At 36.7% G+C, this 16,627-nt stretch overlaps 1 protein-coding gene across 1 annotated transcript in view; it reads left to right on the forward strand.

Moving 5' to 3' along the window:
* Positions 1–16,627, forward strand: part of ANKRD42 (ankyrin repeat domain 42) — an 82,163-nt gene that overhangs the window by 25,375 nt on the left and 40,161 nt on the right. The window contains exons 4-5 of the mRNA XM_074217009.1: positions 2,292–2,492; positions 10,259–10,384. Coding sequence (XP_074073110.1) covers positions 2,292–2,492; positions 10,259–10,384 — 327 coding nt within the window. The remainder of the gene's footprint in view (positions 1–2,291; positions 2,493–10,258; positions 10,385–16,627) is intronic.

Consider the following 16,627-nt stretch of genomic DNA (forward strand, 5'->3'; position numbering starts at 1 on the left):
CATTCAAAGCTAAGTGACTTGCCCAGCATCACATAGACAGTAAGTGTCAAGGATCTGAGGCTAGATTTGAAGTCAAGCCCTCTTGATACTGGGGCTGTTTTTTATTCACTGTGCCAACCTACTTACTGCCCTGCACTACCTAACTGCCCTCCCCCCAATTCTTTTTTGATGATTTTATTTAGAATAAATAGGCTTTTTTTTCATTCAAGCAAGTGTAGGGTAATTGAGGCTTAGGTTTATACCTTATACTTTGGTTCATATAAACCTGTCAACCTCCCAAAAAATTTCACTAGGCCTTGCTTTCTCTAGTTATCCAAGTCATAATGATAATGCATCTGATGGTTACTGATATACCTAGAGAGGCACTCTGAGACATAATTAATTTAATACTTAAAGAATCTTGAGATTTAATATATGTGGGTTTTCTGCTTCAGAGAACAACTAGAAAGTTTTTGTGAATTGCAATTGAAAAAAAATTCTTGAAATTTTCTGACAATAGACCTTTCCAAATTTAGTAGGCTGATCCTTTAGTAGGCTGGGTGAAGAAAAATATCTCCTGGTGCATATTTGAAACTTTTTCAGTTTTATCTTAACCACTTTATTCTCATAACCTTAGGGAACATTGAATCACCTTTGGGCTACCACATGGTGCTGAAGTAGGGTGTTAAGTGAAGGAGACAGTTATATTTTCAATTTTTAAAATGTTTATACAAATAATCACTTGCTCATTGCATATTTCAAGTTTCAACCTGATTTCTTTCAGCTATTCAGAATCATAAAAATTCCATGGCTGTTGTAGCCTCATAAAAAAAGGGGAACATTCTGATAATCTACTGAAGAGCTGAATTTTTGCCATATATGGTAACATTGATTTGGAAAGCTGCAATGAATTTGGTTCAACTATATTTATGTACTTCTTTTCTCCACCTATAGTGTCACCAGAGGGATTGAATTGAAAATCCCAGTAGAAATAAAATGTTGCCTAAAGAGTTACATAAATATTTAATTTAAATATATACACATACATACACACACACACACGTAAATGAGCATATTTGAGATTGAAATTTTCCTAATCTGCTCTCTGTGAATGTGGAATGACATTGGAAGAGGTATTTGGTTGCATACTCACTGTAACCTGTACAATATAGTCTGAACTCCCAAATTAAAATAAGAATTGGTATTTACAGAGTACCAAATATAACATTAAAAATTTATCAGCCCAACTTATAAATGGAAAGGAAGGAGTAGCTGGGTAGTGTAATAGGCAGAGCACTAAACCTGGGGTTAGGAGGATCTAAGTTCATCTAACCTGAGACAACTGTTGCTTACTAGCTGTGTGACACTTAACCCTATTGCCTCACAAAAACAAAAACAAAAAATAAAAATAAATAAATGGAAAAGAAATGGATTTATCTTCACCAAATTATTAATTTAAAGGAGGCAAAATATAAAAAGATTATTGCATTATGTGTCAAGTACTGACCTAAACCCTGGATATATATAAAGGCAAAAACAGGGTCCCTGCCTCAAGGAGCTTGAATTCTTATGGGAGAGAACCAGTTGTATATGGAGTGCATGGAAGGTAATCACAGAGAGAAGGCACAAGTAGTTGGTAGGAATGGAGGAAAGGTCTTCTGCAGAAGGTGAAATTGGAGTTGAGTCTTGAAGACAGCCTGGAAAACTAGGAGCTGGAGATGAAACATATAGTCTGAAAAGTCTGAAGAAAACTTTGTTCTCGTAATTAGGAACAGCAAGAGAAAAAGACGGAGGGAGATCGACTGACAGATGCAAGGAGAAAAGCAGGAGGCCTTGTGTATCTTGATCAAAGCATGTGCAGAAAGAATGATAAATAAGAGGATTAGAAAAGTAGAAAGGGGTCAAGTTATGAGCCAAACAGAGGATTTTGTATTTGATTCTGGAGGTGATCTGGAGTCTCTGAAGTTTATTCAACAAGAAGGTGACAGGTTAGTTATGTGCTTAAGGAAGACCACTTTAGCATCTGAGTAGAGCTTGCATTGGAGTGGGGAGAGATTTGAGACAGGAAAACCAATCAGCAGAATGCCTATTGAAATAGTTGAGGTAGGTCCTCGGTCAAGCATCTTATGACCTATTGAAAATCGACAGGTGATTAGAAGTGGGGTAGAAGGAAACTGTTCAATTACATATGATGGAAAGACTCAACTGCCATAACTATGCAGACCTTTGAAAGTGAAAACTGGTGTGTTGTTACTACAATTTAAAGCAAAAACTTCAGTTTTGATGCTAACTTTGCCTCCCTTATTTGACAGTTCATTTGGCAGCCATGGAAGGTCACCTTTACTGTTTTAAGTTCCTGCTCAGTAGAATGGTCAGTGTGAAACAGGCCTTAAAAGTCTTTAATGATAATGGAGAAAATGCAATGGACCTAGCACAGAGATTCTTCAAAGATAACATTGTACAATTTTTACAAGGGGCTGAATTTGAAGAAGATAATCAAAGCAATCAGGAAAGTAAGTAATTAATACATTTAAAATATTCTAGTTTATTGATTGGTTGGTTGGTTCTTATTATTCATTATTGAAGAAGACTAAAATGGCATCACTATGTTTGAGACAAATTACAGTGTGTCCAATTGTGGCTTATCAGACCAATAGGAGCTCACAATGCTCTACCATAGGACTGGCACAAATAGTCCATGCGAACACCTGGATTGGATACTCTAAACCTACGGATGTCACATTTCCTTTGAACTGCTTCAATTCTGCCTTCCTCATAAGAGTGCAGCACCCTCACTGATGAGGGCATGCCATTCTGGTCAGTCCTGTGCCAGTGGCTCCCAAGTTGTACAATCAGGTCTAAAGTTCTTCAGTGAAACTTTCAGGGTGTCTTGGTTTGCTTCTTCTGACCCCCTTGTGAGCACTTGCTCTGTATGAGTTCTCCATAAAATAGTATTTTTGGCAAGTGTATGTCTGGCATTCTAACAATGTGTTCAGACCATTGTAGTTGCACTCTTTGAAGTAATGTTGGAATGCTAGGCAGTTTGGCTTGAGAAAGTATCTCAGTGTCTGGTATCTTCTCCTGCTGGGTGATCTTCAGAATCTTCCTAAGACAATTTAAAGGGAAGCAATTCACTTTCCTGATATGGTGCTGATAATCTGTCCAGACAGTCTAATACCTCTTCTCTCTCATACTTTCTTTTGGAGCCTCCTAAATACTGAGCTAGCTTTGGTCATATGTGTGTTAACCTCATTATCAATTTATACCTCCTTGGAAGGGACACTGCCAAGATAAGTGCACTTGTCCACAGTATTCAGAACTTCTCCATTTGCTGTAACCAGTGTTTCCACATATGAATGGTGAGGTGCTGGCTGATGGAGCACCTATGTTTTCTTCATGTTAATTGTTAGACCAAAATGAGCACAAACAGCAGAGAATCGATCTACACTTTGTTGCATCTTGGTTTCAGAGGCTACATTGAGTGTACACTCATCTGCAAACAAAAAATTATGCACCAATACTCTCTCCACCTTTGTCTTGGCTTACAGCCTTTTCAAGTTGAAGAATTTGCCATCAGTGCAGTAGCTGACCTTGAGGCCATGTTCATCCTCACTGAAGGCATTTGATAAGATGACTGAAAACATCATGCTAAAAAGTATGGGAGCATGGGCAAATCCTTGTTTTATTCCATTGGTGACTGAGAAATCTCAAGAGCATCATCCACTGTCTAATACTGATGAACTTCTCCGGGCAACCAAATTTTGACATAATTTTCCATAAACCCTCATGACTAACAGTATCAAAGGCCTTGGTCAGATCTGCAAATGTTGTATACAGACCTCTGTTCTGTTCCTGGCATTTTTCCTGGAGTTGTCAGGCAATAAACACCATATCAACTGTTCCTTGGCTCTTTCTGAAGCCACACTAGCTAGCTCTCAGGGATGTGGCATCTTCCAGGTGAAGGATCTGCCTATTGAGAAGGACTCTGGCAAGAATCTTACCAGCAAAGAGTAAAAGAGATATACCCCTGTGATTGTCATAGGACAGTCTATTCCCTTTACCTTTATAGAGATGGACGATGGAGGCATACTTGAATTCTTGGGGGATAACCTCTTCATGCCACATAACCTGGAAAATTTCGGTCAGTTTTTAGATGAGCAATGGACCCCCCCCCCAACTTCTATATCTCAGCTGGAATAGAATCAGCACCAGGTGATTTGCCACTTGAAAGGAGCCTTATGGTATTCAAAACTTCTTCAGTTGGAACTTCAGCTAGGGACTAATTAACTTCAACTTAAGGCAAATGGTCAATGGCTTTTGCATTGATGATGGTCTGTTAAGAACATTATGGAAGTGTTCAGCCTATCTCTCTAGGATCATGTCCCTGTGGTTAATCAAGGTAGATCCATCAACACCAAGTAGTTGAGATGCACCACAGGTCTTTGGCCCATAAATAGCCTTCAGGGCATCATAAAACCATTTTGGATTGTTGTCTGCATAAAACTGAATTTCATCTGCTTTCTTACTAAGCCAAGAGTCCTGCATCTCTCTTAAGTTTCTCTTGTACTTTACTTTTGATGGAATTAAATGGCTGCCCTTTTTTGTATTGTTTTTTGGGGGGATTTTTTTTTTTGGTAAGGCAATAGGGTTAAGTGACTTGCCCAAGGTCACACAGCTAGATAATTAATAAGTGTCTGAGGCTGGATTTGAACTCAGGTCCTCCTGACTCCAGGGCTGGTGCTCTATCCACTGTGCCATCTAGCTGCCCCAAATGCTGTCTTCTTAGAATTGGATGAACTATACTGCTGGTAACCATATGGAGTTCTTGTTTTTCATTTAGCAGCTTCCCCATTATTTTCATCAAACCAGTCTTGGTGTTTGCGAGTGTTCTGACCCAGATGAGCACATGCTGTGCACAGATCTCTGAAAGCTGCCAACTCTTCTTCTTTTTTTTTTTTTTGGCAAGGCAGTGGGCTGTGACTTGCCAAAGGTCACACAGCTAGATAATTATTTTTTCAGTTTTAAATAATTTATTTTTGAATTTTACAATTTTTCCCCTAATCTTGCTTCCTCCCTCCCCAGAAGGCAGTCTGATAGTCTTTACATTGCTTCCATGCTATACATTGATCTAAATTGAATGTGATGACAGAGAAATCATATCCTTAAGGAAAAAAAATATAAGCGATAACAAAATTACCTAATAACAGTTTTATTTTTAAAAATTAAAGATAATAGTCTGGTCTTTGTTCAAATGCCACAATTCTTTCCCTGGATACAGATGATATTCTCCATCAGATACCCCCAAATTGTCCCTGATTATTACACTGATGGAATGAGCAAGTCCACTAAGATTGATCATCAACACCATATTGTTGTTATGGTGTACAGTGTTCTTCTGGTTCTTCTCATCTCACTCAGCATCACTCCATGCAAATCCTTCCAGGCTTCTCTGAATTCCTATCCCTCCTGGTTTCTAATAGAACAATAGTGTTCCATATCATACATATATCACAATTTGTTCAGCCATTCCCCAAATGATGGATATTCACTCAATTTTCAATTCTTTGCCACCACAAACAGGGCTGCTATGAATATTTTTGTACAAGTGATATTTTTACCCTTTATCATGCATGATCTCTTCAGGTTATAGACCCAATGGTGGTATTGCACATTTTTATTGCCCTTTGGGCATAATTCCAAATTGCTCTCCAAAAAGGTTGGATGAGTTCTAAGCTCCACCAACAATGTATTAGTGTCTCAAATTTCCCACATCCCTTCCAACATTGATCATTGTCCTTTCTGATCATATTGGCCATTCTGAGAGGTGTGAGGTGGTACCTCAGAGATACAGCTAGGTAATTATTAAGTGTCTGAAGCCACATTTGAACTCAGGTCCTTCTGACTCTAGGGCTGCTGCTCTATCCACTGTGCCACCTAGCTGCCCCTATCCACTCCTCTTCTGAATCATTGTTGCCCTCTGTGTGTTGGCTCAGTTTTCCCTCCAAGTTATCAATAACTTCCCACTCAGAGAGATATTCTAATCTCTTAATTTTTATAGTATTCATTTTGTCTTGGGCCACCTCTTTGTTTGAATGTGAATATTTAGCTTAGAGAGGATGAGTCTGTGATCAGTCTAGCATTCAGCACCACACATTGCCTTTGTCACTCTCTCATCCTTATAATCACATAGTCTAATAGATGCCAATGTTTGCCATGAAGGTGCATCCAGGAAGTTTTATTGCTTTTAGGTAAATTGAAAACTGTTTTTGATGAGAGAAGGTCATGAGATGTACAAGTCTTCAGTAGAAAGTCACCATTGCTGCTGCTATTTCCAACTCCATTCATCCCTGCCTCATCTGGTAATCTGAGCCTACTCTAGTATTAAAAGTCCCCTACAATGATAAGCTTGTCCCCTTTTGGTACTTTGAGAGGATAAGGGTCTCCAGGTCTTCATAAAAATTTTCTTTAACTTCAGTATATGCCATTATGGGAGCATAGGCATTGTTCTCCTTCACTGCAGCCACTCCAGAAAACCCTGTATCCATCTCTGTCTTCAATAAGCTGGCCTTCATTTGTCAGCCTTATTGTACTCAGGGATTTGGATATGATACCTGCTGAGTTCTTACAAGAGCTTATTAAACTAGATTTGGATGACTTAGATGACTCTTTGGATCTTTGATTTTTTAATTTGGGGGCCTTTCCTTTATTAGCATAAGTTCTAACCCTTCTATATACATTTTTACTCCATACATTTCTTATTTTTATTCTTCTCTAAATCCCTCATAGAAGATTCATCCAAGTATGCTGGAGATCTTCCTCTGAATTAGTCGGTCAATAAGAATTTTTTATAGTTTTTAAAAATGTTATATATTTAAGGCAATGGGATTAAGTGACTTGCCTAAGGTCACACAGCTAGGTAATTAAGTGTCTGAGATCATATTTGAACTCAGGTCCTCTTGACTCCAGGGTGGGTGCTCTATCCACAGTGCCACCTAGCTGCTCCAACAAGCATTTTTAAGTGCTAAGCTTGGCCGATACAAAAAGAGTCCCTGCCCTCAAGGAACTTAAAATCTTTTTGTCTTTTTTTTTTTTTTTAAGCAAGGCAATGGGGTTCGGTGGCTTGCCCAAGGCCACACAGTTAGGTAATCATTAAGTTAAGTTCGCATTTGAATTCAGGTACTTCTGACTCCAGGGCCAGTGCTCTATCCACTACACCACCTAACTGCCCCAAGGAGCTTACGATCTTAACCAGGAGAAACAACGGCAAACTTTAAATCCAAGCAATCAATATACAGGATAAAGAGGAAATAATCAACAGAGGAAAGTTTTAATTAAGAGAGCTGAGGAAGGCTTCCTGTAGTGGGTGATATTTTAGTTGAGACTTGAAGAAAGCCATGGAGGCCACTAGGTAGAGATAAGGAGGGAAAACATGCTCAACACGAGGAACAGGCTGAGTGGAGCCTGGAGAGAGAGGGAGAATGTGCAGGAGGCCAGTGGGATGGTGGACAGGGTGTGGTGTAAGAAGGCTGGAAAAGGGTGAGGGAAGAAGAGTGGCTAAGTTATGAAAAAAACTTTGAACTCCAAAAAAGAGGATTTTATAATCTTGGAAGTAGTATGGAGACACTGGAGTTTTTTAAATGAGGTGGGTTGACAATGTTGGACCTATGCTTTAGGAAAATCATTTCTGTGGGTGAATGAAGGATGGATTGGAGTTTGAGAGTCTTGAAGGGGGAAGCCAGCAGGCTATTGCAGTAATTGAGGTCTGAGATGAGAAGAACCTACACCAGAGTGGTGGCAGCATCAGAGGAAAGGAGGAGGAGACAGCTGCAGCAGGTGAAACCATTAGGCTGTGGCAACATTGGACAGGGAAGATGAGAGAATGAAGAGTTGAAGATAATTCTTAGGTTTTAAGCCTGGGGGGACTTTGGCAATGGTGATGTCTTTGACAGTAATAGGGGAAGTTTGCAGGGGAAGAGGGCTTGAAGGAAAGTTTAGTAATGATCAGTTTTAGACATGTTGAATTTAAGATATCATTGTGTAAGACATCCAGTTTAAGATGACTAATAGGCAGTTGAAGATGAGAAACTAGAGGTCAACAGAGTTTATAGGTCTATAAATAGTTAATAAGTAGACTTCATAAGTATAGGCATATCTTGGAGATATTATAGGTTTGGTTCCATATCAATGCAATAAAATGAATATTGCAATAAAGTGAGCCACATGAATTTTCTTGTTTCCTGCTGCATATAAAAGTTATTTTGTGCTGTATACTGTATAGTAGTATTATGTCTAAAATGTACATATCTTAATTAAAAATATTTTATTATTAAATAGAATACTTCATCTCAGCCTTTAGCAAGATGTAATCTTTTTGTTGATGGAGGGACTTGCCTAAGTATTGATGTAGTTGCTGATGGTTAAGGTGGTTGTGGCAATTTCTTAAATAAGACAATAGAAGTTTTCCACATGAATTGACTCTTCCTTTTACTCGAACACTTAGAAGTCATTGTAGGGTTATTAATTGACATAATCTCAATATTGTGTCTCAGGGAATATGGAGGAGTGAGGAGAGGGAAAGAGATGGAATGGTCTGCAATGAAGTAGTTAGAATACACAAAACATTTATTGATATTGGTGCTCCAAAATAATTAAACTGGTAATATCATAGATCACTGTTCACTGATCGTAACAGATATAATCATAATGATGATGAAAAAGTTTGAAATATTGAAAGAATTACCAAAATGGGGCACATAGGCTGTTGGAAAAATCACATTGACTGACTCAGTCAATGCAGGGTTCCCATAAATTTTTTATTTTGTAAAAAAAGGCAATATCTGCACAGAGCAATAAAGTGAAGTACAAATAAAATGAGATATGCTTGTAGATTTGAGAATTATGATAAGATCATCAAGTGAAGTAGTCTAGAGGGAGAAGAAAAGAGGACCCAGGTCAGAACCTAGTGGAAACCCCACAGTAACTTAGTTAATAGTTCCTAGGTCCCAGCCAATGAATCACTTGGCTTTCTATATATTTCCTCTCATTCTTACTGTGAGTAAATGGCCTTCTTTATTAAGAGCACTTGATATTGATGATGTCTTCTCTTCAATTCTTATGTACAGGTAATCATTAGTGATGTGGTACAGCCTGCTTAATACATATTATGTCCATTTCCATTGCTTTTTGGTCACTTGAAATTTTATTATTTCAATAGTATTATATTCTATGATTCTGATCCTTATAAAACTGAAAATATTCATATCAATAATGGACCTTTTGGGCAGGGTCATTGAAAGTACTTTGTAGTTTTTCAACTGTTAAGTAATTTCTTCAAATGCTTTTATAATTAGCTCTGATTTAATTGGCTCTTGTGCCATGACTTAGTTTTTTAGATTTTTTTGTTTTTCTCTACTAAACAAACACCAACAAATGTGAACATTTCTGTATTTAAAGAACCAAAAATAGGACTGTACATGTAATCAGAAATTTCATTACATACATCTTCGCCCCCAAATATATAATTATAGCACATTAGTTTTCTAACTGTCTTACTTGCCTGAGTTGTCCAGTGAATCCTTTTCATCTTTTCTTTGCCTTTTCTTTAAATGCTGTGTTGACTTTTTTTCTTTGTTTTTTGGCATTGTTTTCACTATGTATACATAGTTTTTATGGGATACATATAGGATACAAGGGATAATCTACTTTTTTCACATGATCTCAGTCTCCTTACTATCTTGAATATAAATGACAGAAAGCTGTGCTGATACATGAATTATCCCAACATGACTGCTGTCTTGGTTTTGAAGTATCGACTCTCATCTGTGAAATAGGATTAATAATTCTTACTCTATCATTCCACAGTTATTGTGTAGCTCAAATAAGGTGATACATGTAAAGCATTTTATAAGCTGCCATATAAATGTTGTGCTTGACATTTCATTTTCTAAACTAATTTCAAATGTGAGAGTCTTATATACTTGAGATAATATTAAAGGCTAAAATTTGAAATTGTTCATGGAAAGGCAAAGAGTAATTGTGTGTGTGTGTGTGTGTGTGTGTGTGTATATATATATACACATATGTAACCTATGTGTGTGTGTATGTAGCCTATATATATATATATATATATATATATATATATATATACATATATATATATATATACACAAATTTTAAAAAACCTTGTTCTTTACCTTTGGTCCACATATATTTGAAACTTTATATAAATACATATTGAAATTTTGAATATTTTCTTGACATTGAATGAATTTTTCTACAGATTTAGCATTTCCAGGTCATACAGCTGCTTATAAAGGCGACTTGGAGATGCTTAAGAAATTAGTGGAAAATGGAATAATCAATATTAATGAGCGTGATGATAATGAATCTACTCTTCTGCATAGAGGTCAGTAATTTTACTTCTTAATTCTTTTAAAAAATTATTTAATATTTTATTTTTCCCTAGTTACATGTAAAAATAGTTAACAATTTTTTAAAATTTTGAATTCCAAATTTTCTTCCTCCCTCCTCATTGAGATGGCAAGCAATTTGTCATAGGTAATACATGTGCAAAACCTATTTACACATTAGTCATATTGTGAAAGAAACATTAACCAAAAAAAAAACCATGAGAAAAATAAAGTAAAAAAAAAAGAGTATGTTTTGATCTATATTCTGATTCTCATCAGTTATTTCTGTGGAGATGGATAGCATTTTTTAGCATAAATCCTTCAGAATTAACTATGATAATTATATTGCTGAGAATAGCTAAAATCATTCACAGGTGGTCATCACACAATACTTCTTTTTCTATGTATAATATTCTGGTTCTGCTCATTTTATTTTGCATCAGTTCATGTAAGTATTTTCAAGGTTTTTTTGATACTACAACTTGTTCAGCCATTCTCCAGTAATTGAGCATTCCCTCAATTTCCAAATCTTTGCCACCTCTGAAAGAGATACTATAAATATTTTTGTATATATAAAACCACTTTTCTCTCCTTTTATTTTTTAAATTTCTTTGGGATATATTCTAGTACTGTTATTGATGGGTCAAAAAGTATACAGTATATAGTTTGATAGCCCTTTTTTTGGGCATAGTTCTAAATTGCTTTCCAGAATAAATCAGTTTACAACTCTACCAACAATGCATTAATTCTCAATTTGCCCATATTCCCTTTTAATATTTTTCATTTTCTTTTTGTATCATAATAGCCAACCTGATAGTATGAAGTAGGACATCAAAGTTGTTAATTTGTATTTCTCTAATCAGTAGTGATTTAGAGCATTTTTTCCCTAAAGGTAATAGTCTTTGTTCTTTGTTCAAACTCCACAATTCTTTCCTGGATACAGATAGTATTCTCTATCACAGATACCACAAAATTGTCCCTGATTGTTGCACTGATGGAATGAGCAAATCTATCAGGGTTGGTCATCACTCCCATGTTTTTGTTAGGATGTACAATGTTTTTCTGGTTCTGCTCATCTCACTCAGCATCAGGTCATGCAAATCCTTCCAGGTTTCCCTGAATTCCCATCTCTCCTGGTTTCTAATATGTAAATTTTATTTTTATATTTATTGAGCAACAACTATATTCAAAGAACAATGATAGACATTTGAAAGAATGAAATAATGTGTAATATAATCCCTGTCCCTAGGGCATTCACATAGTTGTGATAAAAAGCACTTTGAAAATCGTAAAATATTCTGTAAATGTGAGCTTTGACCAGAAAAGGAGGTATAATATTAAAAAACCCAAAGAAAAGCTTCCAGTGTATAAACTGTACCCCTTTTGATGATTGTTGAATGGACATATACAAGAGTTAAATGGAATTAGAAGACATGAAAGTATTGTGGTCTGCATAAAAAGGGATATACATATTAGAAGATTGCAATTTTTAGTGGGTTTTAGATAGAAATAATATAGGAACAAGTCACTATCCTATTATGTTCTTATATATAATATTTTATGAGGTGGGACTTCTAGATCAGTTAGAGGATTAGGTTTTTCTCTGATCCCCATACCTTTCAGACCTCTCCATAGCATAAATTATGTGCTAAAGACAAAATTAATTCAGATGTCTTCATGATCTAAGATACCCAGAATCCAAAAGAATGTTTAAAAAACCCATAAACCCATGAACTAATACTTATTGACCCTGAATTCAGCATCCCCATTCTCTACCAGCAGTGAGATTACACTAGCACTCCCAGACATGCACCAAAGGCTTAACAGTAATAGCCACTTCAACTCCCCAGTCCATCCTCCCTCTTTCTAGTGCCATGGAAATACATCATGCTGTGAAGTTTGCTTGGTCCTTAATAGTCAGTCTGGCTACTGCTCTTCAGGAGCAAAAAACCAGATAGAGATTGCCACTGGGAAGCACCAGGGCTGCAGAACTGCCAGTACTGGTCAAAACAGCCCTGCAAACCTCTGAATTTCTGATGCCTGATCAGAGAACAAATCAGAGGGAAAGAAAGATAAGTATCCAATTGGAGCCTGACCGATGAGTGGCTCAGCATTAAAATAGATCCAGTCTCCAAGGAAATCACAATTAGATGAGAGGAAATAGGAAGTGAGTGATATGGAAAATAAGGGGGAGGGAGGGAAAGACTGAAATTACCAAAGATTTCTAAAGAAGAAAACTTAAAGACCTTGAAAATAGTTCAAATCCGGCCTCAGACACTTAATAATTACCTAGCTGTGTGACCTTGGGCAAGCCACTTAACCCCACTGCCCTGCAAAAAACCTTAAAAAAAAGCAGATAGATAACCAGGAAAAACTGTAACAACATAAGGAAATATGACCTCCAGAGTTAATAAATGGGTTCTGTGAATAAATACTGAAAAACAAAGGGAAAATGATCTCATACTGATGAGGTAGAAAACCCTGTGAAATTTGAGGAGAACATGGAATTACATCATGCTTTTCCTGAATGGTTCAAAAGAATTAGGAAGGCAGAATATATGACCTGCACAGCAAAAATAGTGGGCAGAAAAGAAAAACTGGAATGGGCAATGGCAAGCTTCTTCAAAGAAACAAAGGAGAGAATAATAATTGGGAATGCAAATAACTAGAATTGAAGGACAACCTAGAAAGAGAGAAGCAAAAACAAACAAACCAAAAACCATTAAAAGAAAATCTGCTCATTATGCCAACAAAATATACCAATCTTGAAGACAAGATGTATAGCAACAACCCAAGGATCATAGATCTACTAAAAGAATACAACCAGACCTAAAGCCTTAACATCACAATGAAGGAAATAATAGAAGTAGTCAAAACTTCTGAACTTAAAAGCATGAAATTATAACTGAAAAAATTAGCAGATCACCTGCAGGAAAAAACCCCAAACTACAAACACCAAAATACATAGTGATTAAATTTAACAATTCATTTCTGAAAAACAAAATTCTTCAAGCCATGGAGAGAAAGACCATCAAATACAAAGGATAGGGCATTCAAATAACAAAAGGCTGTTATTAACTCACTAGAAAAAGGAAAAGAGAATGGGGTAATGTATTCTAATTATCCTTGGAACCTAAGATGCAGCCCAGGATGATTTATTTTACAAATATGAGCAATTCCACCACCTTGCAAAAAGTAAAAAAGAAAATGTGTTATAATCTGACTATCCTCTCCCATGATCTACCCTCTCCTCTATCCCCTACCCCCCCCTCCCTTCCCCCCGCCCCTTTCTCCCATCCTCTTTCTCTCCTTTTTCTTCTAGATTTCTATGCCCTATTAAGTGTATGTGTATGTGAATGTGTGTGTGTGTGTGTGTGTGTGTGTATATATTTATATATTTTGTTTCCTTTCTGAGCCATTTCTAATGAGAATGAAGGCTCCCTCATTCCCCCTCACCTTCCCCCTTCCAATAATAATAATAAAGAATGCTCAATAATAAAGAATTTGAAATATTTTTGGAAAGAAAACCATAACTAAAGAGACTATTTACTGCTGTAGGATAAATGCAGTGGTCAGGGACAGTAACAAGCAAGAGAGGAGGAAAAGATTTTACACAAAGATAGAGAAGTGAAGACAGAAATCTGGAAATGCTAACAATGAAGAGGTGAAGAAAAGACATTATGGACAGAACCTGGTGACCCTCTCCCTCTAAGTGAATTCTTTTGTGGGACTGTCATTGTAAACTGCTTTGAATAAAATTTCATCATCTTGTGGTCAAGTAGACAATAAACAACCTGGACTTGGAGTCAGGATGATGTGAGTTCAAATTCAGCCTCAGATATTTATTAGCTTGTGTGACTTGTCAACAGGCAACCATAACTTCATGAAACTTAAATGAAAACTAGGTTGATTACAAGAAGAAATGAACATGCATGTGGAATCCAGAGAGTTCACAATCTATATAGAAGTTTGCATATTTAGAACAACAGGACAAAGGGAGGAGTTGATGCCAGATCTTCACCTAAAGGAGCTTGGCATGGGAGGAAAAAGGTGCAATAAAGATGGGAAAAGGGCAAAGTTCCACCCAAAGGGGAGGAGCAAGGGAGTGGCAAAAGTCTTGCCATTGCTAGACAGTGAAGATATGATGGCCTCCTTATCTACAAGGAACCCAGTTGCACAAGCCTAGTGCAGACTGTCTGGCACCTTTCTTGACTCCCAAGGACACACAGGAAGTTTGATTTAGTACACAAAGTATGTCAAATGGAAAAGAAGACTTTGTCCTTGATACATTCAAAGTCTCCTGAATGACTGGGTCCAAAGTTTCTGGAGAATATGGCAACTCAAAAAAAAGTTCAGGGTATCCCTTAATATTCTCTGGGCAAATTGCTTAATGGTTGTCTGCCTGTTTTGTAAAATGAGAATAATAATAACACTTACTCTCCATAAATGCCAATGAGATAATATTTATTTTTTAAAAAGTGTTTAGATAGTATCTGGTATTTAGAAGGCATTGTATAATTGATTATTTCTTTTTGATTTGATGCAATGATATTATTGACTAGCCTTTATATATCTCTTTTCCCACAACAATAACATAAGAGATTTGATCAAATGCTTTGTTAATGCTGTGCCCTATTTTTAGAGCATACCTTTAGTCTACCCCTCTTTTAATTAACAGAAAAAGGAAATGAGATTAGGCTGGTATGAATTACATTTTTTAAAATTTACATTTGTATTTATTTACACATTACTAAAGTAGTCTCGTTGTAAGAGTAAACATAACCCCCCCCCCAAAAAAAAACAAAAAGTGAAAGAGCAAAAAATGTGCTTTAGTCTGTGTTCCAGTACCATCAGCTCTGTCTTTGGGGTGGGTTGTATTCTTTATCATAAGTCCATCAGAGAAATTACTTCTATATTTTTCCACAGTTGATGTTGCTGATTGTAATTCCCTCCATCCATTTCTTCCCACTACCAATTATATTTTCTCTCCTTTCACTCTGTCCTCCTTCAAAAGTGTGCTGTTGGGCAGCGGACAGAGCTCTGTCCCTGGAGCCAAGAGGCCCCAAGCTCACAGCCCACCCCAGACAACAACAACCACCTGAGCCCGTGGGCCCGGACAGGCCTTGCAAAAAGTAAAAAAGAAAATGTGTTATATCTGACTATCCTCTCCCATGATCTACCCTCTCCTCTATCCCTTACCTCCCCCCTTCCCTCATCCCCTTTCTCCCATCTCTTTTTCTCCTTTTTCTTCTAGATTTCTATGTCCTAATAAGTGTGTGTATATATATGTATGTGTATATATATATATATATATATATATATATATATATATGTATATGTAGTTTCCTTTCTGAGCCATTTCCAATGAGAATGAAGGCTCCCTCATTCCCCCTGCTTCCCCCCCTCCAAACCATTGCGAAAGCTGTTTCTTGACCCTTTTACATGAAATATCTTAGTCCCTTCTACTTTTCCTTCCTTTTCTCTCAGTACATTTCCTTTTCACCCATTAACTCCATTTTAAAAATACATTATACCTTCAAATTTGGCTCCCTCCCTTACAACAAATTTGACTATAAAAGCTCCTTCTAACTGCTCTAATAAATAAGAAGGTTCATATGAATATTATCTCTGTCATCTTCCCATGAAGTAACACACACAGTTCATCATCATCAAATCCCTCTCATCCATCATCTCTATTCTTCACCTGAGACCTATACTTGAAGATCAAACTTTCTGTTCAGCTCTGGTCATTTCAATGGAAACATTTGAAATTCCCTTATTTCATTGAAAGTTCATCTTTTCCCCTGGAAGATGTTCAATTTTGCTGGGTAGTTGATTCTCAGTTGCATTCCAAGCTCTTTTGCCTTCTGGAATATTATATTCCAAGCCCTATGGGTCCTTTATGTGGATGCTGCTAATTCCTGTGTGACCCTGACTGCAGCACCACAATTTTTGATTTGTTTTGTTCTGGCTGCTTGCAATATTTTTCTCTTTGACTTGAGAATTCTGGAATTTGCCTATAATATTCCTCGGGATTATTTTTTTGGATTTTTTTTCAGTAGGAGATCAGAGGATTCTTTCAATTTCTATTTTGCCCTCTGCTTCTAGGATATCAGGACAATTTTCCTGCAGAAATTCTTTAAAAATGAAGTCAAGGTTCTTTTCCTGATCATGACTTTTGGGTAGCTAAATAATTTTTAAATTGTCTCTGGGTCTCTTTTTCCAGATCTGTTGTTTTT

This window comes from Macrotis lagotis, chromosome 1 (genome assembly GCF_037893015.1).
Source record: "Macrotis lagotis isolate mMagLag1 chromosome 1, bilby.v1.9.chrom.fasta, whole genome shotgun sequence".
Lineage (NCBI taxonomy): Eukaryota > Metazoa > Chordata > Mammalia > Peramelemorphia > Peramelidae > Macrotis > Macrotis lagotis.